Raw genomic sequence first — 21,678 nt, forward strand, 5'->3', positions numbered from 1 at the left:
TGTTATCTCTACTGTCCAGTTGACGCAGTGGGACCCCGGCTATCAATCAATGGGCTCTCGGTAGTGATCCCATGGGAATATCTTCTGTGCCCACATAATTATAGTGATCCTGTGGAGGGCATACATGTATGTCACTTTGCATTATGGGCAACATTACAGTAAGGCCTCATGCACACGACCGTTTTTTTTTTAAGGTCTGCAAAAACGGCGTCCGTAGGTCCGTGACCGTTTTTTCTTCTGTGGGTCTTCCTTGTTTTTTGGAGGATCCACGGACATGAAAAATGAAAAAAAAATCTAAGTCAAGTTTGCCATTGAAATGATAGGAAAAAACGGACACGGATCACGGACATGGATGCCAATCTTGTGTGCATCCGTGATTTTTCACGGACCCATTGACTTGAATGGGTCCGTGAACCGTTGGCCGTGAAAAAAATAGGACAGGTCATATTTTTTTCACGGCCAGGAAAAACGGGTCAGTCAATGGGTCAGTGAAAAAAAACAGAAAACGGCACAACGGCCACGGATGCACACAACGGTCGTGTGCATGAGGCCTAATGCAAAGATAATTTTTTTCAGAAAGGGAAGATTCAGGAAAAGTCTGCGGGACTAGTTGTCAGACACTTAAACACAACAGTTATTTATTGACTAAGGGTAGGCATGTGTTTATTCAGCTGTGTTGTCAGCCGTGACATAGAAATGTTGAATTTTCCTGAATGTGCATGTTTGTCCTGGCTCTTCACATCGCAATGAGATCATTTGGCTTCGTCTGTGTTACACGATAGGCGACTCACCCAAAGTTTCTGCTGTACGATAATTTGCCTTTCATTTCATTGTCTAATTAGGTTATATTGTTCAGAACTGACTCCATCTATGTCCAGGTATTTGTACCTGGCTGAGCCAAAACGGATATAAAACTGCAGTACCAAAAGTAGATCTGGACACCCAACAGCCATACATATAGAGATCTACCTCGGCTATGCCGATATGGAACCAAGGAGCAGAGACCAGCGGAGGCTAGGCATGCATCAGAAGATCAATGAGAGCAACTATGGCTTTCTATCCCACTCTGAGACCTTTCCCATTTTTACCCCCTTAACCCTTTTAAAACTGGATATGATTATATGTATATGGTAGTTTTCGCCTTTTTATATGACGCCAACTATAACTGTACATGTACAGCACTTTTAGAAAACATCGGGATGGTGTTGGGTGCCTTACCCTATTACGGTGAAAAATCAATAATTTTGTCAGCTAAAAGACGCGTAAAAAGGATAAAAAAAAATATAAAAAAAGTATGCCTTTGATGCCTCAGCTTTTTACCTATCGTCAAAGGAGCATAAAAATGACACATTATTCCTCCCTTCCCCTCAAGGCTAAACACAGGCAAAGGACTCAAAGTAGTTGTGGGAGTTAAGCCTTCTAAACATGAGCTGACAGACCAGGCAATTATTGGGAATGAATCATTCACTCCCGATTATTACATGAACAGAGGTGACAGCGATACACTGTATCAGGCCTAGCTAATGTGATCATTCATCCCCATACAGATTTAATGTTTCTGGGCAGGAGATCCCTGTTTCCACAGCACAATCTGCTGCCCATGGCGATTTTGGGTGCCGCATCAACAATGCTTTCACCCAATGAACGTTAAGGTATCTGTCCCCAATAATCGCCCGTAAGAGAGTTTCACACTACATTTTTGCCATACCATTGAGGACCTGTTCAGATTTTTTTACTTCAGGTTCAGTGCGGCAACTCCATTCACTTTCATCAGCTGCGGTGCAGTCATCTATAAACTGCGATCTTTGGCAGTGTGATGTCTGTCGTAACCAAAGACGCCATGTAGCACCAGCCAATTTACTTAATGCCACTGGATGCAATTTGTATGCAGTAAGCCTCCATACCTCTGAACCGGCAGCCATGGACCACGTATGCAGCACTCATTATAGTCAGTCAACTGTCTATACATTTAATGTGTTAAAGGAACTGTTCAGATGGCAGGAGTCACCCGGCACATCAATAGCATTTCATGACATTAACAGTACATGACATGGATGTGAGCCATTACTGCATTATTGCAATGGTAAATCCATATGACAGACTGGCACAACGTCTCTGTACATGTCTGTTGAAAACCAAAGTTCAGTTCCTAGGTCTGGAAACTGTTATGTTAGACCTTAGAATCTGGATCAAACACTTACCGGTGCTTCAATAGTTTCCTGCGTGTCATCCAACATTTGGACTTTGAATGGAAAAGACTTGCCATGTGGTGACAGAGGTGGCTTGGTTCCATGTTCTAAAGTACTGATGCCAGCACTCTCGGGAGCACCTAACCGAGAGGCTGCTGTCTGCTGCTCCGTCTCCCCCATGCTTTGTAAATCCACTGCCTCTTACGTGTGCCACTGTGGAGAAATACAAGAGCGATTAGTGCTGATCCTGACACACAGAGCCGAGTTTACAGCAGCTGTAAAATACAGTAATAAGACATTTTGAGGTAATGCTACTATAGTTAGGTCAGAGAGCACCTACAAACAGAGCCACTCGCCCAGAACACCCATTAAACCAGTGGACAGCCCATGGATTTCAATGTTATGCAGTGTGATTTTTCCCCCCCCTCTTATTCTACAGGGGAACACCGAGAGCCATCTTCTTCTGCTAATTACATCTAATTAGCTGCTCATGGGAGGTCCAATCATCAGAAAACGTGAGGTCTAAATAAGACAACTCCTTTTGGGTTCATTCCTATGTTGTGGTCATAGCCATGCCCACATTCAGTCAGTGGGGAATTCAAAGAGCTGGTTAACTGGTTGCACAACTTCAAGAATACTGCAGTTTTACCCACAATTACCAGCAAAATCATGAGGCCAAATAGGCCACCACGTGTGGAAATGGCTTCAGTAGCCACCACCACAACAAGGGTGCGCACCCTTAAAGGGAACCCGTCAGCTCCAGAACTAGATTAGGTGGTGTATAGGCAAGGCAGCACAGTGGCTCAGTGGTTAGCACTAGTGCCTTGAAGCTCTGGGATTAGGTTCGAATCTGGCCAAAGACAACATCTGCATGGAGTTTCTATGTTCTCCCCTTGGGGGGGGGGGGACTGATGTTTCTTAAAAGATTTGACAGGCTGAAAAATAGGTCAGTTTCCAGCAGAAAGTCTGCAGAACTTAATTAAAGGGGTTCTCCAGGAATTAAGAAAATGAAAATACTTAACTATTACTTCATTATAAAGATATTACCAAATACCTTTATTAGTTATAATGGCTCGGTTTTGTCTGGGGAGCAATCCTTAGGAAAACTAAAATGGCCGCCATCCTACTAGTACACACAAAACCTGTCCTAATCACACAGGAGGACAAGTTAAAGAGCTGCACCATCTTCCTCTCTTACTTGTCAGGGATTATGATCCTCTATACAGTTTAATATGATCTTCAGCTGAATCTCTGTAGGAATGGAGTTCATGAGGAGACATGAAGTACAGAGAGAAGGGTGGGGGTAATGAGCAGTAGCACTTGTATGTAGTCTCCATTACTACAGTCCGTCCTGTCCATCCTCTCTGTACTTCAGATGTCTCTTCCTGAACTCCATTCCTACAAAGATTCAGCTGAAGTTCTTACCATCTGTATTCGGGATCATAATCCATGACAAGTAGAGCAGAGAGGCGGATGAGGCAGCTCTTTACCTCAGTGTTGTAAAGTAACTTGTCCTCCTGTGTGATTAGGACAGGTTTTGTGTGGTACCTTGGAACTGAACCAGAGTTCAGGAAATGGTTTTTTTACAGTATAAATAAATCAATTTCTGAAGTTATTACGCAAAATCTTGCGAGACTTCGCAAAGTAATAACTTCGGCTCATCGGAGCCAATGCATTCTAATACTGTACGGAGCGTTCTCCCCGTACAGTATTGAAACAAAGTTATATGCGAATTGACTTTGGATGTTTCATCCGAAGTCGATTCGCTCATCCCTAATTATAACTAATAAATGGTATTTGGGGATATAATTATAATAAAGTTATATTTGAGTATTTTCATTTTCTTGATTCCCGGAGAACCCCTTTATGGGTATTTGAATCTGGAGACAAAGAAAGAGCGTGGGTAGAATATGGGAAGACAGGGGGCACATGTGTACTCCAGATGTGATTACATACTGGCAATGCAGAATGACAACCTTGTAAATAATTTTCTAATACATGCTTACATACACTAACTAGTTCTATCACATCAGCAAACAGGCTTTATAATTCCCAGATGGCTAGATTACCTTATGTAAACCGATCTCTGCAAGCATATGTATGAGTTCAAGTAGGTAGTGCATGTGGCACAGTTGTCAAAGGCCTATATGCACATTACAGTCTCTACAAATGACCGATTTCCGATCCCCCATTGCATAAACCGGTATGGACATGAGATGCACCGTTATAGCTTAACAACTACGTATACACTAGGGAATTTTTCCTGAAATTTGATTGTACTAGAAATGCAGCTCTATAGACAGAGCTGGAGGACAACCAACTACTTGGACAATGAGTTTCAGTAATCATTGCTAGGATTACTCATATTCATTCAAATTGTAGTAAAACTGCTGCATGTGAACAGTCAACATGAGCCAACCATTCTGAAGACAAATCAGGCACTGGATTCAGAGGTATTCCTCCCTATCTACTCTTAGAGAACTAATGCATTTTCCAAATTGCAAGAAAAGACTCTTCAGAAGGGGACTGCACATTAAGGTCCAGTCACACGTCCGTAGTGTATTGCGGATCCGCAATACACCTGGCCGGCACCCCCATAGAACTTCTTATTCTTGTCTGCTATTGTGGACAAGAATAGGTAGGACATGTTCTATTTTTTTCCGGAGCCATGGACTGGAAGTTCAGGGACACGCTCCGGATCCATTCCTGCCCTATAGAGAATGAATAGGTCCGCACCCGTTCCGGATAATTGTGGAACGGGTGTGGACACATTCTACAGACGTCTGAATGGAGCCTAACACATCTTTAGAAGAACCCTCTCAGTAGTCCTCCTAATGATAAATGAACCCAAAATGTATCTGGCTATCTTAGAGTTTTCACCCCAAAGTGTCAGGAGTAGTCCTATAGCATCTTTTAGTTTTTACAATATGTTTTTTTTTTTTTTTTTTTTTTAAACACTACTGGCTCCATGTTCTCTGGTTTTAAATGCTGGTTTCATACAATTCTTGCGACTTTTTCTCAACTTTAGAGTCCAGAATAAATTATGAAATTTAAGGAGAACGCTTTTTTTTCCCCAGCATGGCTGTTTTTTTTGCACTGCGTTTGTTCCTTTTTTGACCAAAGTAGTATATGTCTCTTTGATTTATTTTTTACTGACACACAGTCAGTAAAGACAATACCGATGACAGACACATTCAAATCAATAGGTATGCCTGCTGTCTGCAGTAAATGCAAACTGAACACGTCAGTGAAAAACAGAAATGTGGACAAGGCCTAAGGCTAGTTTCACACTAGCGTTTACGCTGGGTTCACACCTAGGCGTTTCTCAAACGCGCGTTTCTATGGCGGTTTTGTTGCGCGTTTTTTTTAATAGTGAACGCGCGTTTGGGTGATTGACAGCAGTGTTGTCCAAAGAGTCTATGGCCCAAACGCGCGTCAAACGCGCCAAAAAAAGCTCCTGTACTTGTTTGAGCGTCGGGCGTTTTACAGCGCGATCGTACGCGCTGTAAAACGCCCAGGTGTGAACCCTTCCCATAGGGAATCATTGGTTCTTGCCTGTTGTGCGTTTTACAGCGCGTAGGAACGCGCTGTAAAACGCTCAGGTGTGAACCCAGCGTAAAACTATCCAGCAGGTTGTTCCAGCAGAGGTTCACCGTCTCTGCCATAGCTGGGAATGGCTGGGGCACCTTCAGGCCCCATTGACTATAAAAGGATCTGGTGAGGACCTGGCCTGTTTCTGACATTACCCCATGGATTCTGCTGGACAAAAAACGGTGCTTGAACTAGTTTTTTCTCTGGCCTAATGCCGGCACTCATGCTGGACACAGGCTGGATCCCTGCTGGATCCTATTATAGTCAATGAGCTCTGGCGGTGAGCGGCGGTATCCGGCTATGCCAGATACAGTGAACTTTGGCAGGCTGTTCCTCTGTCGGAGCAACCTGCCAGTTGGTTTTAATGCTAGTGTGAAAGTAGCCTAAAATATTTACGTCACCTGATCCTTCACTCCCCCGGCATCATCTGAGGGAGGAGAGTCGGGAGATCCCCATACACACAGACTGTCGGCCAAAACAGAGGTTCTTAGCAGGTTAACCCTAAGTTCACACCTGAGCGTTTTACAGCGTGTTCAAACGCGCTGTAAAACGCTCAACACATGAAAACCAATGCTTCCCTATGGGAATGGTTCTCACCTGGGCGTTTTACAGCGCGTACGATCGCGCTGTAAAACGCCCGACGCATAATCAAGTTCTTGAGCTTCTTTGGGGCGTTTTGACGCGCGTTTGTGGCCATAGGACACTGCAGTCAATCACACAAACGCGCGTCAAACGTGTGTTTACTATTGCGAAAAATGCGCATAAAAACGCGCGTTTGAGAAACGCTCAGGTGTGAAATCAGGGTAAGCCTGCAATACACTAAGGCCCCTTTCACACGGGCGAGTATTCCGCGCGGATGCGATGCGCGAGTTGAACGCAATGCACCCGCACTGAATACCGACCCATTCATTTCTATGGGGCTGTTCACATGAGCGGTGATTTTCACGCATCACTTATGCGTTGCGTGAAAATCGCAGCATGCTCCTCTTTGTGCGTTGCGGTGCGATAATCCACGCAACGCAGGCCCCATAGAAGTGAATGGGGTTGCGTGAAAATTGCAAGCATCCGCAAGCAAGCGCGGATGCGGTGCGATTTTCACGCACGGTTGCTAGGAGACGATCGGGATGGAGACCCGATCATTATTATTTTCCCTTATAACATGGTTATAAGGGGAAATAATAACATTCTGAATTAGGGCTGCAACGATTAATCGATGTAATCGATTATATTCGATAACTGGATTCGTTGTCGACGAATCCAGTTATCGAATAATCGCCGATTCGTTGCTATTCGGGCGGGCGGGCGCTGCATCTTTATTTTACCTTTTTACAATGACGCTCCCGCTCCTGTAACAGCCAGGCAGAGCGGACGGCGGCGTAACGTCACTCACTCACGTGACACGCCTGCTCCGCCTCCTTCATTCATGAAGTGGGCGGAGCAGGCGCGTCACGTGATTGAGTGACGTTACGCCGCCGTCCGCTCTGCCTGGCTGTTACAGGAGCGGGAGCGTCATTGTAAAAAGGTAAAATAAAGATGCAAGCATCGGGGCCGGGGCTGTTAGGGGGAAGGGGGAGGGGGGGATCTGTCTATGGCACTGCTATGGGAAGGGGGGTCTGTGTATAGCACTGCTAGGGGGAGGGGGGAGGATCTGTCTATGGCACTGCTATGGGGAGGGGGGTCTGTGTATGGCACTGCTATGGGAAGGGGGATCTGTGCACTGTTATGAGGAAAGGGATCTGTGCACTGTTATGCCCATAACAGTGCACATATCCCCCTCTCCATAACTACGCCGTCCACAGATCCCCCTCTCCATAACTACGCCGTCCACAGATCCCCCATAATAGTGTCGTCCACAGATCCCCCATAATAGTGTCGTCCACAGATCCCCCATAATAGTGTCGTCCACAGATCCCCCATAATAGTGTCGTCCACAGATCCCCCATAATAGCGTCGTCCACAGATGCCCCATAATAGCGTCGTCCACAGATCCCCCATAATAGTGTCGTCCACAGATCCCCCATAATAGTGTCGTCCACAGATCCCCCATAATAGTGTCGTCCACAGATCCCCCATAATAGTGTCGTCCACAGATCCCCCATAATAGTGTCGTCCACAGATCCCCCATAATAGTGTCGTCCACAATTTGTTTTAATATGGCCTTTGAACATAATTTTTCAAGTAAGATCATATAAACCTCTCTGTTTTGTAATTTTGTCGTTTTTCCCGATTAATCGTAGAAATTAATCGGCAACTAATCGATTATTCAAATAATCGTTAGCTGCAGCCCTATTCTGAATACAGAATGCATAGTAAAATTGCGCTGGAAGGGTTAAAAATAAAATAAAAATTATGCAACTCACCTTAGTCCACTTGCTCGCGCAGCCCGGCATCTCCTTCTGAGCTTTGTGCAGTAACAAGGACCTTTGGTGACGTCACAGTCATCACATGATCCATCACCATGGTAAAAGATCATGTGATAGATCATGTGATGACCGGAGTGACGTCATCACAGGTCCTGTTCATGTATTTAATGCTCACCCCAGGTCCTGTTCAGCAAAGGAGCCAGAAGGAGATGCCGGCTACGCGAGCAAGTGGATTAAGGAGAGTTAAATTATTATTATTATTTTTTTTAACCCTTCCAGCGCAATTTTACTATGCATTCTGTATTCAGAATGCTACTATTTTCCCTTATAACCATGTTATAAGGGAAAATAATACAATCTTTAGAACATCAATCCCAAGCCCGAACTTCTGTGAAGAAGTTCGGGTTTGGGTACCAAACACACGCGATTTTTCTCACGCGAGTGCAAAACGCATTACAATGTTTTGCACTCGCGCGGAAAAATCGTGGGTGTTCCTGCAACGCACCCGCACATTTTCCCGCAACGGCCGTGTGAGAGACCTAAGTGTGCGACATTTCGGTTTCTTATTTTTCGCTTGGTCATGTGTTGATGCCGTAGGTTGCACTCCTCCATTGAATGTGGTGTGCCCCCTTACTTCATAGTTTTTGTATCAATGTAACTAATGTCACAGTCCCTCTATTTGGACATGCAAAATTAGAGAAATAACGCTTCTGTCTGGCTATCAATACACCTTTGCAGAAGAACGATGACTCCCTTCTTTCTGAGGTATGGAAATTTCAATAAGACAGACAATCACTTGAATGTTCTCGTCCTGGACCTCAGCCAGGAGCCCCCAGGGAACACATGCACTCGTTTAGCTAACGGCATGCTCATAGTAAAAAAGATCACAATAACCGAGCCAAGAAACAGAATACACAAAGCAGAAATCTGCATATATTATACCTAAATATAGTCTGCCATACATTTGATAAGTCTGTGCAACATAAAACATAGCATAGTAGGCAGTAGGAGTGTAGGGCCTTTATGAATTGCAGGAGCTCTTAAAACTACTTCCAATGAACAATACATATTACACTATCCTCAGGATAAGTCATCAATATCAGATGGGTGGGAGTCGATAACGGCACCTCCACTGCAGTCTTGACAATAGAAAATATACAGAGCAGGAGACCGTGTGAATGGGAGATTACATACAGAAACGGCAGTGTACAGAGCCTTCTGCTTCCATCGCTGTGACCGATATCAGATCCCCACCAAACGGATACTGATGACTAGGACAGGTCATGAATATCTATAGCCTGGACCACACGTTTAATGTTGGCCAAACCAGTTGATTTCAAAGGGACTGCCCAACCATCTAATGCATAAGGGGGAGACTGACTGTCTTGCCGAATGACAGATCAAACTGCTGAATTTCAATGTGCCCAAATAGTGATGTGTATAGCCGCTGCCTAGGTTACAACTCATTGTTACAGGAGGCTGTGGGGAGGGGGGAACATAAAATGGGAAGACTTGCTCTTCAGCAGCTAGAGAAATGCAAGGTGAGGAGAACAGGCTGGAATAGAGGCAATGCAAGATGGGGGCTGTAGTCTGCTACCCACATAGGCTGCTGCTGAACACAAACCCACTCCTGTTGCACCGAGCATGAGTAAATAGGGAGCAACAAAGTGACCAAAAATAAAAGGTTCATGTTATACTGGCTGCAGAGGCCACGTACTGTCAATGTGACGTCACCACTGCTGCTGGGTATATAGAACTGGAGGAGTGGGGCAGATCTGTCAGGAAAGTTCTCACCAGTTGTTGTTTTCTTTGACGCAGGCTGGTACCAGAGGCTGTCCAATTTCTTCCTGAAAATGGACAGCCCCTTTAATCAGGCGTTACATTCTCTGAGCTCAAACCTTGCAAGGAGTGGTGTCACCACTTCACCCTCACTTTTGATGTCTGTTATAGAATCAAAGCCGTCTTATACAAATCACAATTATAAAAAAAGGGTTTGACAATTCCCAAGAGCCAAATAGCCAAGAAATGTGTTACCTACATATGTTGTGTTATTTTTCTTCTCTGTTAGTGATTTACTTTTTTTTTTTTTTTTGCTGAGCACCTACAAAAACTCAAGCTGAAGTGGTTTACTGGCATGCTTCTTCTGATTAGTGGAGGCTTTTCAAAGGAGGATAAATTTGTTTTTAATGAGATGAGGCCCTGCTGATAATCATCCTAAAATTACTTTAAAAAGTAATTTCAGAAAGCGTAACAAAAAAAATAAAAAAAATAAAAAATCACAAGGGGTCTCAAATTGCAGTTTAGAGCCTCCGAAAAAGCCACCTACACCACATTTGTAAGCAGACAAAGCGAATACAGCCAGCAATCACCATAACAGGCCCTGTTCCCTGCAAATACTCACACACCAATAACATTCTGTGAAAATAATTACCGTAATTGCACTCTAAGTAATTAGCTGCAATGCTTAGTGATGATGCATTCATGCCTTTATTCTCGGAATTGTTCCCATGTAATGCGCATTTAATATATTCATTTGCGGCTTCCAAAGAATCAAAATTGTAGCAACCACAAATGTGAGTTTATTGTTCCAGGGACCGAACTGCTTTCTTTATGGAAAAAAATTAAGTAAAAGCCTGACGCCTCAGAAATGATTCTGTAATATCAGATATTCAGAGTCACATATGGATCCAACATATTACAAATCAGGACTACTCAACAACCAAAAACAATACACCACAAGAAAATCGGTAAGACGCCTTGTCAAATGAAGCAACGGCTAGCGAAAACAAAGAACATCTTCAAATAATTTCTGTTCAGATGTGAAAAAGACGTTATTTAAGGAACAAAGATTACCGGTAAATATCAGTCAACAGACCTGTTGGATGACACTGGGAAGATGGAGGTTCAGCAGGGTGTTCCCAGTTGGGCTGTGTCTCTGCACAGTCTGACACTGGCAGCAATGATTGGATAATCTCAGAACACACCCCAACTAGTAACACCCATCTGGACCTTCACTGCAATTTTCTAGTTAATTCATTCAGGAATAATAGAGAAATGGTACATCATACAGTCAACGAACAGATGCTGCAGAATTGTTATTACATAGGGGATGTAAGTAGTTGCTACCAGATATGTCAGGAGAAGTTCTATTTAATAAATCTCAAACTTTGCATTCAGAAGACCTTTCAGTGTGCGCGGGATTACACGAAGTATGTCAGGAGAGGTGACAGGTCATCTTTAAGCATTTACATAATGACAAATCTCATTCTGCACTGTAAATGTTCTATTAATTAGTGAAATTAATCGTGCAGTTCCAGGGATGCAGCTCATTCAGTTTTGCCTGCAATTGCGTTCAGTTGTTCTGTTTTTTTATGACGCAGGTGATGCGTTTTTTACGCGTGTGATAAAAAACGTAAAGTTTACAAACAACATCTCTTAGCAATCCACACTTGCTTGCTTTCATGCTTCCCCATTCACTTCTATGGGGCCAGCGTAGCGCAAGAAACGCAGAATATAGAAAATGCTGAGATTTTCACACAATGCACAAGTGATGCGTGAAAACCAACGCTCATGTACACAGCCCCACTGAAATAAATGGGTCTGGATTCAGTGCGTCTGCGCTGTGTTCACTTCACACATTGCACCCGCGCGGAAAACTCGCTCGTGTGAAAGGAGCCTAAAGGGTACGGCCACACAGAGTTTTTGGGACGAGGCAGATCTGCCTGCAGGATTTTCTGCCACAGCCAGAAGTGAATTCAAAAGGAATCAGAAATATAAAAGGAACGATTTATACTGGTCTTTCCTGGTGGATACACTTCAGGCTTTGGCTGAAAATCCTACCTCAAAACTCTGTGTAGCTGTATCCTGAAGGTGCTGCGACACATTCAGGTTTTTATTATGCAGTTTAAAAGGGGTTCTGCACTTTCATTTAACTGATGATTTATCCAGAGGATAGATCATCAGCTTATGATCGGCGGGGGTCCGACACCCCCGCCGATCAGCTGTTTTAGCAGGCAGCGCCGCGGCCTTCTCACTGTTTACCGCCAGCCCAGTGACGTCACGACTAGTATCACTTGAATGGAGCTTTGCCGCGCCCAGGCCAGTTGATACTAGTCGTGACGTCACTGGGCCGGCGGTAAACAGTGAGAAGGCCGCGGCGCTGCCTGCTAAAACAGCTGATCGGTGGGGGTACCAGGTGTCGGACCCCTGCCGAACAGAAGCTGATGATCTATCCAGAGGATAGATTATCAGTTAAATGAAAGTGCAGAACCCCTTTAAGCCAAAATCAGGTGTGGATCATAAAAATAAAAAAAAATAGAAATCAGCACAGGGACTGTGCAGCCAGTACATATTGATGACCCTTTGTCAGGATAGGTCATCAATATTCGCTCAGAGAGAGTTCGACTCCAGGCAAGCCCACTTATCAGCAGTTTAAAGAGTAGGAGGAGACAATTCTAATTACACTGCGCTGCCGCTGCAAGAGAGACATTGCGCAGTGTAATCTTGAAGAGAAAATAGTGCTTGCATGAGTGCCGCGTCTACTTCAAGAAGTTGATCGACGGGGGTGCCGGGAGTCAGAAACCCACCGATCAGCTATGGATGACCTATCCTGAAGATAGGCCATCAATATGTACTGGCTGCATAACCACTTTAAAGACAGATAAGACTTCTGGTTTTGCCATAAAAAACCTGACCGTGTGGTAGCACCTTCACAAAGTCAGACCGGGGTAGTGGTCCCTATGTAGATCTGTAAACCCATGTCCTGCTTGCAGGCAGGTCATTTCTCCATATGCAATCATTAACTAATCTTTGTGAGGAAGACAATGCCTCCGATTTCACTTGCTTAACTAAGGTCAAGATACAAAGAGTAACTAGTACAGAGACAACCCAAAGTCTTGGATCAACAAAGGGTTAAGAATAGGGCCAATGTAAAACTTTGTTGTGGGAAAGTTTACCCAGCAAGACAGCTACGAACGTCTTGGTAGAAAATAAAAGGAATGGGCAGTATTAGTATTCAAGGGAAGAAAAACAAGTCATGAACTATCAGGTAGTGGAGCTGATCAGACCATTATATTACTGACAGCGGGTGCGCTGCTGGAAGAAAAGCCAAGTTGCCATGACAACACTCGTCAGCAAAGCTCCAGAACCAAGAGAGAAACGTCAAAGTGGGAAGAAAATATTAAATTATTTGGCAGCAGCTGGTCAGACCAACATTTCCACTGGCTGTTTCCCACCTGGCAAAATAAAGTCCACAGAAGACAACTCAGCAAGTAGGTTACATAAAGCCCTGCTCACCAAAGTGGCGAGTCTCCTCCCTGTGCAAACCCAACCCTTTTTTTAATGCCTGTGCAACAAAATGTCACATGGGCGTTTTTACTCTGACCTCGCCACTTAGGAGTGACACTGAAAAGGAGTAAAAGAGGGGTGGAAACTACTCCAGTCAGGGGCATGGACTGCTTTTTCATAAATTAGGTGCTTCCTCCGACATAGCAAGGGCTATCATAGGCCATTGTAAAAAGCTGGTCTTCGATAAATGATCCCCAATGAACTTTGTTAATTAGAGCATGTAACAAATTCCACGTCCACCTACAAGAAGTGTGATGAAACCGACAGCCAGCTGCCAGGTGTCCCAGTAAAATGGAAACCAAATTCCCACAGGTAGATTCCTGTCACACGTCACTTCTACCAATGAGTAACCAAATGGAGGCATAATGTAATACAAACACAATGGCCCAGATTTACTAAGCCTGTAGATGGTGGAAACTTAAAGGGAACCTGTCACCAGGATTTGGGTTATAGATCTGAGGACATGGGTTGCTAGATGGCTGCTAGCACATCCACAATATCCAGTCCCCATAGCTCTGTGTGCTTTTATTGTGTAAAAATAACAACTTGATGCATATGCAAATTAACCTGAGAGGAGTCCTGTCCCTGAGATGAGTCAGGGACAGGACTCATCTCAGGTTAATTTGCATATGTATCAAATCGTTTTTTTGACACAATAAAAGCACACAGAGCTATGGGGACTGGGTATTGCGGATGTGCTAGCACCCATCTAGCAACCCATGTCCTCAGCTCTATACACAGAATCCCGGTGACAGGTTCCCTTTAAAAGGGGTTTTCCCATCACATACAATGGGAAAATAGACCATGTCCTATTCTTGTCCGCAGCCACAGACAAGAATAGGCATTTCTATCATAGTGTCACCCATGTGCGGTCCACAAAATGCGGAACGCACATGGCCGGTGTCTGTGTTTTGCAGATCCGCAGTTTGCGGACTACAAGACAGTTGCGGACGTGTGAATGGACCCTAAGGCACATTTACATTCGCTGAGCAGGAGCAGATTATAGGGAAGGAAGCGCTGCATTTACATGAAGCCATTACCGCCACAGGGTCAGGCTTACGCACACGGCTGTTTCCCGGCCGTGGCCATATTGTGGCCCGCAAACAGCGAGTGCGCAATAAACGGGCAGCAGCCTTATGCACCCCGCATCACAGATGCGGACCCATTCACTTGAATCGGTCTTCAATCCGGAAGGTCGATGCGGAACGGAGCCACAGAACCCCATGGAAGCACCACAGAAGTTTCTGTCCGTGCCTCTGCACCGCAAAAAAGTAGTTCATGCACTACTTTTTTGCAGTGCGGACCCTATTCAAATGAATGGGTCCACAATCCATGAGGCCTTAGGATGAGGGATCGCTAGCTGCTACCAGGACATATCGGCAGTTAAAGCACCCCTACCCCCCTCCACTTCTGCCCAATCACAAAACAGAATAGTTAGGCTCCTTTCACACGAGCGTGACAGATTAGGTCCGGATGCGTTCAGGGTGACTTCAGTCAAACTCACACCATTTTGCAAGCAAGCTCAGTCAGCTTTGTCTGCGATTGTGTTCATTTTTTTCCGCATGGGAGCAATGCGTTTTTCACACACACACACACGTGATAAAAAACTGAAGGTTTACAAACAACATCTCCTAGCAACCATCTGTGAAAAACGCACTGCATCCGCACCTCCTTGCGGATGCAATACGTTTTTCACTGAAGCCCCATTCACTTCTATGGGACCAGGGCTGGCCAAAAAACTCAGAATATAGAACATGCTGCGTTTTTCACGCAACGCAGAAGTGATGATTGAAAAAACAACAAAAAAACGCTCATGTACTCAGACCTATTGAAATTAATGGATCAGTGCGGCTGCTATGCGTTCACGTCATGCATTACACTCGTAACCTGTAGCGTTGTATGTGCAGGCCTAGCTGCAAGCACCATGTTATAGAGCAGGAGGAGCTGAGCAGATTGATATATAGCTTTATGGGAAAAGGATTCAGTAAAACTTGTATTTTATTCATTTAAACTCCTGCACTTTCATTCACTCAAGAGTCATGTGGGCGGTCCTATCAGTGGCTATCATAGTCATTCAATGGAGGCTGTCAATCACCGGATATAATACACAAGGATTATCAGATTGCACCACTGTAAGATAAAATAGATCTGCAGATACATGAAAAACATGACAAGTAAGTCCAGCCTGATGAAAGTCACAATACTGAGCTGTTGCTCCAGCAATTTGTTTTAGGGCGTTGCCTGTTTAAAGGCTTAGCTTTTCAAAGGATAATTTGCATTTGGAACTAATAGGGAGGACGACAATTTGGCTACAATTGTGTCCAATTTAAACATTTTATTGCCAGATAGACCCAAGAGTGAAATAAAGTAAAACTTTAAGGCCTCATGCACACGAACATATTTTGTTTCCATGTCCATTCTGGGGTTTTTTTTGCAGATAGGATGCAGACCCATTCATTTCAATGAGTCCGAAAAATATGCGGACAGCACACCGTGTGCTGTCCGCATCAGTATGTCCGTTCCGTTGCCCTGCAAAAAAAATAAAAAATAGTGCATGTCCTATTTTTTTCTAGTTTGCGGACAAGGATAGGCATTATTACAATGGATCCGCCAAAAAAAAAACAGATGCCATGCGGACCGCAAAACACATACGGTCGTGTGCATGTAGCCTAAGAAGGATAGAAAGAAAAGAAAATTCCCTTGGTGACTAGTAGTAATGTATATACAGTACGTACACAATATAATTTATTAGCTTTCTCTGTAACTAGTCTTTTAAAGCATTTAAATGGAATAAAAGAGTTTTCATTTTTATTGTAATAAAGAGTTTTGTCTGCTAGTCTTAAATACACAACTTTAAGGGCTGTTTCAGACGAGCGTGTCCCGTGTGGAAATCAGGCTCTGTGTGAGGGTCCATTCACACGTCCACAATTTCATTCAGCACTTTGCGGAACGGAATTGCGGACCCATTCATTTCTATGGGGCAGCACTGATGTGCTGCCCGGATCCGGAATTGCGGCCCCACGCTTCCGGGTCCACAAGTCCGTTCCCGAAAAAAATAGAACATGTCCTATTCTTGTCCGCAATTGCGGACAAGAATAGGCATTTTCTATTAACTGCCGGCCATGTGCGGTCCGCAAAATGCAGTATGCACATCGCCGATGTCCATGTTTTGCGAATCCACAAAACATTACCCCAAAACTAGACTCAGAACAGCATGTAATATAGAATGACAAAAATTTTATTGGACATACACTTGTATAAAACATAGAAATCCATATACACAAGCAGCATTAAATCACACAGGATAGATATCCACAGGTCTGTCACATCATAGTACATATAACTTGCAATAACCTGGATCCCAACACGCAATTTGCGGTCCACAGCACGGGCACACTCGTGTGAACAAGCCCTTAGGCCTCTTTCACACGGCCGTCATGTTTTTTGCCCGGATAAGAGGCGGTGCGTTGCGGGAAAATGCGCGATTTTTCCGCGCGAGTGCAAAACATTGTCATGCGTTTTGCACTCGCGTGAGAAAAAAATCGCGCATGTTTGGTACCCAAACGCGAACTTCTTCACAGAAGTTCGGGCTTGGGATCGATGTTCTGAAGATTGTATTATTTTCCCTTATAACATGGTTATAAGAGAAAATAATAGCATTCTGAATACAGAATGCTTAGTATAATAGTGCTGGAAGGGTTAAAAAAAAATAAAAAAGTTAACTCCCCTTATCCTCTTGATCGCATAGTTCCCGGTCGGTCTCTTCTTTAGCTGTGGGCTAAATGACCTGTGGTGATGTCAGATCACATGCTCCAATCACATGGTCCATCACCATGGTGATGGAACATGTGATCTGACATCACCACAGGTCCTTTAGCCCACAGCTAAAGAAGAGACCGACCGGGAACTACTGCGATCAAGAGGATAAGGGGAGTTAACTTTTTTATTTTTTTTTAACCCTTCCAGCACTATTATACTAAGCATTCTGTATTCAGAATGCTATTATTTTCCCTTATAACTATGTTATAAGGGAAAATAATACAGTGAATAGACTGTCACCTAGAACCCATGCGTGAAAATCGCACCGCATCCGCACTTGCTTGCGGATGCTTGCGATTTTCACGCAACCCCATTCATTTCTATAGGGCCTGCGTTACGTGAAAAATCGGACAATATAGAGCATGCTGCGATTTTCACGCAACGCATAAGTGATGCGTGAAAATCACCGCTCATGTGAACAGCCCCATAGAAATGAATGGGTCAGGATTCAGTGCGGGTGCAATGCGTTCAACTCACGCATCGCACCCGCGCGGAATACTCGCCCGTGTGAAAGGGGCCTTAGGGCTCTTTCACACCTGCGTTATTGTCTTCCGGCATAGAGTTCCGTCGTCGGGGCTCTATGCCAGAAGAATCCTGATCAGTTTTATCCTAATGCATTCTGAATGGAGTGAAATCCGTTCAGGATGCATCAGGATGTCTTCAGTTCCGGAACGGAACGTTTTTTGGCCGGAGAAAATACCGCAGCATGCTGCTCTTTTTGCTCCAGCCAAAAATCCTGAAGACTTGCCGCAAGGCCGGATCCGGAATTAATGCCCATTGAAAGGCATTGATCCGGCCTTAAGCTAAACGTCGTTTCGGCGCATTGCCGGATCCGACGTTTAGCTTTTTTAGAGTGGTTACCATGGCTGCCGGGACGCTAAAGTCCTGGCAGCCATGGTAAAGTGTAGCGGGGAGCGAGCATACTTACCGTCCGTGCGGCTCCCGGGGCGCTCCAGAGTGACGTCAGGGCGCCCCAAGCGCATGGATCACGTGATCGCATGGCACGTAATCTATGCGCATGGGGCGCTCTGACGTCACTCTGGAGCGCCCCGGGAGCCGCGCGGACTGTAAGTATACCGCTCCCCCGCTCCTACTATGGCAACAGGACTTTAATAGCGTCCTGAGTGCCATAGTAACACTGAACGCATTTTGAAGACGGATCCGTCTTCAAATGCTTTCTGTACACTTGCGTTTTTCCGGATCCGGCGTGCAATTCCGGCAAGTGGAGTACACGCCGGATCCGGACAACGCAAGTGTGAAAGAGGCCTTATACTGATATAATGCTGTCTGCATAATTTAGTAGTAATTACAGAATGCGCAGAGACACACAGCATTATAAAAATCAGTATAAGGGCTCATTAATTTCAATGGGTCCGCAAAAATGCGGACAGCACACAGTGTGCTATTTGCATCCTTATGTCCGTTTCGTAGCCCTGCAAAAGAGATAGAACATGTCCTATTCTTGTCTGTTTTGCTGACATGGATAGGCATTGTTAGAATGGATCCACGCAAAAAAAAAAAAAACAGATGCCATACGGAAAACACATACGGTCGTGTGAATGTAGCGTTATTGTCCGCATTATAGACAAGGCTAGTACTGTTCTATTAGAGGACAGCTGTTCCGTTCTGCAAAATACGGAAAGCATGCGGGCATCATCCGTATTTTTGCAGACCGCAAAATATATATGGTCGTGTACATGTGGCCTAATGCCGTGTGCTCGTGAGAAAAGAACAATGTCCAGAACGGACAATCATGCTCACACAGAGCCTGATTTCCACACCGGACACACTTGTCTGATACAGCCCTTAGGGCTCATGGGGTCCGCAACAGAACAGTTGGCCCCTAACAGAACAGTCCTATCCTTGTCTGTAATGCGGACAATAATAGGACAGGTTCTATTTTTTTGCGGAACGGAAATACAGACATACCGAAACGGAATGCACACGGAGTATCTTCCGATTTTGTTGTCGGACCCATTGAAATGAATAGTTCCACATACGGTCCGCAAAAAAATAATAAAAGGAACGGACACGGAAAGAAAATACGTGCGTGTGCATGAGCCCTAAAGGTGCTGTCGCACTTCTGGGATATTCAACCGACCCCTCTGAAGGAAAAAAAAAAAAGAAGTGATGACTGCTTAGGCCGGTCCAGAAGTTTACAGGTCCGGCTAGAAGATTGCTGAAAAGAACAGGGGAGATGGAATGGCGGTGGGAAGCAGGAGAGTGTGATTTTTTTCTTAACCGATACAACATAATGCAGAGGTCTGTTAAAAATGTCAAAAAGCTAAGTAACCACTTTAAAGTCCTTTAGTCCTTTTAGGTTAAGTTCACACAGAAAAATCAGTGGCAGAAAAATCAGGTGCAGATTACTAGCGGAAAACAGGTCAGTTATGAGTATTGGAAGCGTTTTAGAAGAGTATTTGGTTGAGGATTTGGAAGAGAATTTAGAAGAGGTTTTGCCAGTGCTTTCCTATCCAGCACTTGGTTGGGATATAATTCAGAAGCTTTTTTGGTGGCTGAAACGCATCTAAAAACGCTTCTAAAACCGCTAGCAGTTTTTCCTGTTTCCCCACTGACTTCAATATAAAATCCACTAACAATAAGAAGTAACATGCCACTTCAGAAGCCCATCTCAATTTAGCAGCGGGACAAAAATGCTATCGATGGCGTTTTGAACGCTGCAAGCAGCGTTTTGGTGTCCGCATCCAGAGCGGAATGGAGGCAGAATGGAGCCAAACTGATGCATTCTGAACAGATCCTTATCCATTCAGAATGCATTGGGGCTGAACTGATCTGTTTTGAACCATTTGCTGAGATCCCCAAAATGGATCTCACAAACGGGACTTCAAAACGCCAGTGTGAAAGTAGCCTTATAATTAAAGGGGTTGCCCGAGCTTTTACTATTGATGACCTATCCTCAGGGCCATACATCGGAAGCACAGAAGCGCACAGCATCATAGGTTACTATGATGCTGTGCGCATTGGGCCGCCCGTGGGGCTATTGTCCAGCACTCATAATATCATATGAGTGTACGACAATAGTCCTGCGGGCGGCCCGATGGGCGCAGCATCATAGTAACCTATGATGCTGTGCGCTCCCTTGCGCATGGTGTATGCCGCTCCGGGACATATGGCCCTCTCACGGACCTGTGGGAGGCATACGGTCATGTGCATGAGCCCTTACACTGTGCAGGTACACACTTTTCATGTCTTTTCCTGTTATTAATGGTTCCGTATACAGTCTGCAAATTTCAATGGGTCCGCAAAAAAAAAAAAAAACTGAAGTTACTGCGTGTGCATTCCGTATTTCCATTCCGCAAAAAATAAATAAATAGAACATGTCCTATTATTGTCCGCATTACGGACAAGGATAGTACTATTCAATTAGGGCTCTTTCACACAAGTGGATGTCGTGCGGGTAATCTGCTGCGTGAACGAGGGCCAAACCCCACTCCAGACAGCAGAGACATGAATGATAATGCTCCGTGCCTCTCTGATCATTTTACTACAAAGTCACGGTGACAACTTTATCTCACTGTGATTTTGTAGTAAAAAGGTCAGAGACGCACAGAGCATTACCAATCATGTCCCAATCATCCGCTCCTGTGAAAGAGCCCTTAGGGGCCAGCTGTTCCGTTCCGCAAAATACGGAATGCACACTGACGTTATCCGTAATTTTTTAGGATCAGGTTTTTTTTTTACCACAAAACACATGCGGTCATGTGCATGAGGCCTAACACCCTCCTGGACCTCCAGAATTGTTATTACATGTGGAATGGCAGTAGTTAGGCCCCCTGCACACGAATGCGCGCTTCCCGTTGCCGTATTGCGGACCGCATTTGCGGATCCGCAATAAACGGGTGCCATTCCGTGGGCATTCCTCATCACAGATGCAGACCCATTCAAGAGAATGGGTCTGCAAATCCGGAGATGCGGAATGGTGGGAAACGGAAGCACGGAACGGAACCCTACGGAGTGCTTCAGTGGGGTTTCATCCCGTACTTCCGTTCCGCAAAAAGATAGAACATATCCTATCTTTTTGCGGAACAGCCGGATCGCGGACCCATTAAAGTGAATGGGTCCGCGATCCGCTGCGGCTGCCCCACGGACTGTGTTCGTGCATTGCAGCCCGCATTTTGCGGGCGGCAGCACGACCATGGGGTGCACACGTTCGTGTGCAGGGGGCCTTATGTCAGGAGAGGTGACAGGTCCTCTTTAACCCTGGGTTCAGACCTGAGCGTTTTACAGCGCGTTCCTACGCGCTGTAAAACGCTCAACAAGGAGAAACCAATATACGTGTGGTCTAGTGGAAAATTGTAGGCAGTCCCTTTTTAATAAAATGGAGGTATGTTGGAGTGGTGATGAGTCTT

The 21,678-nt window shown here is 44.8% G+C and overlaps 1 protein-coding gene across 1 annotated transcript in view; it reads right to left on the reverse strand.

Moving 5' to 3' along the window:
- FARP1 (FERM, ARH/RhoGEF and pleckstrin domain protein 1) overlaps nt 1-21,678 on the reverse strand; it is a 198,663-nt gene that overhangs the window by 167,634 nt on the left and 9,351 nt on the right. The window contains 1 exon segment of the mRNA XM_044284632.1: nt 2,202-2,402. Coding sequence (XP_044140567.1) covers nt 2,202-2,369 — 168 coding nt within the window. The 5' untranslated portion in view covers nt 2,370-2,402.

The sequence above is a fragment of the Bufo gargarizans genome, chromosome 3 (assembly GCF_014858855.1).
Source record: "Bufo gargarizans isolate SCDJY-AF-19 chromosome 3, ASM1485885v1, whole genome shotgun sequence".
Lineage (NCBI taxonomy): Eukaryota > Metazoa > Chordata > Amphibia > Anura > Bufonidae > Bufo > Bufo gargarizans.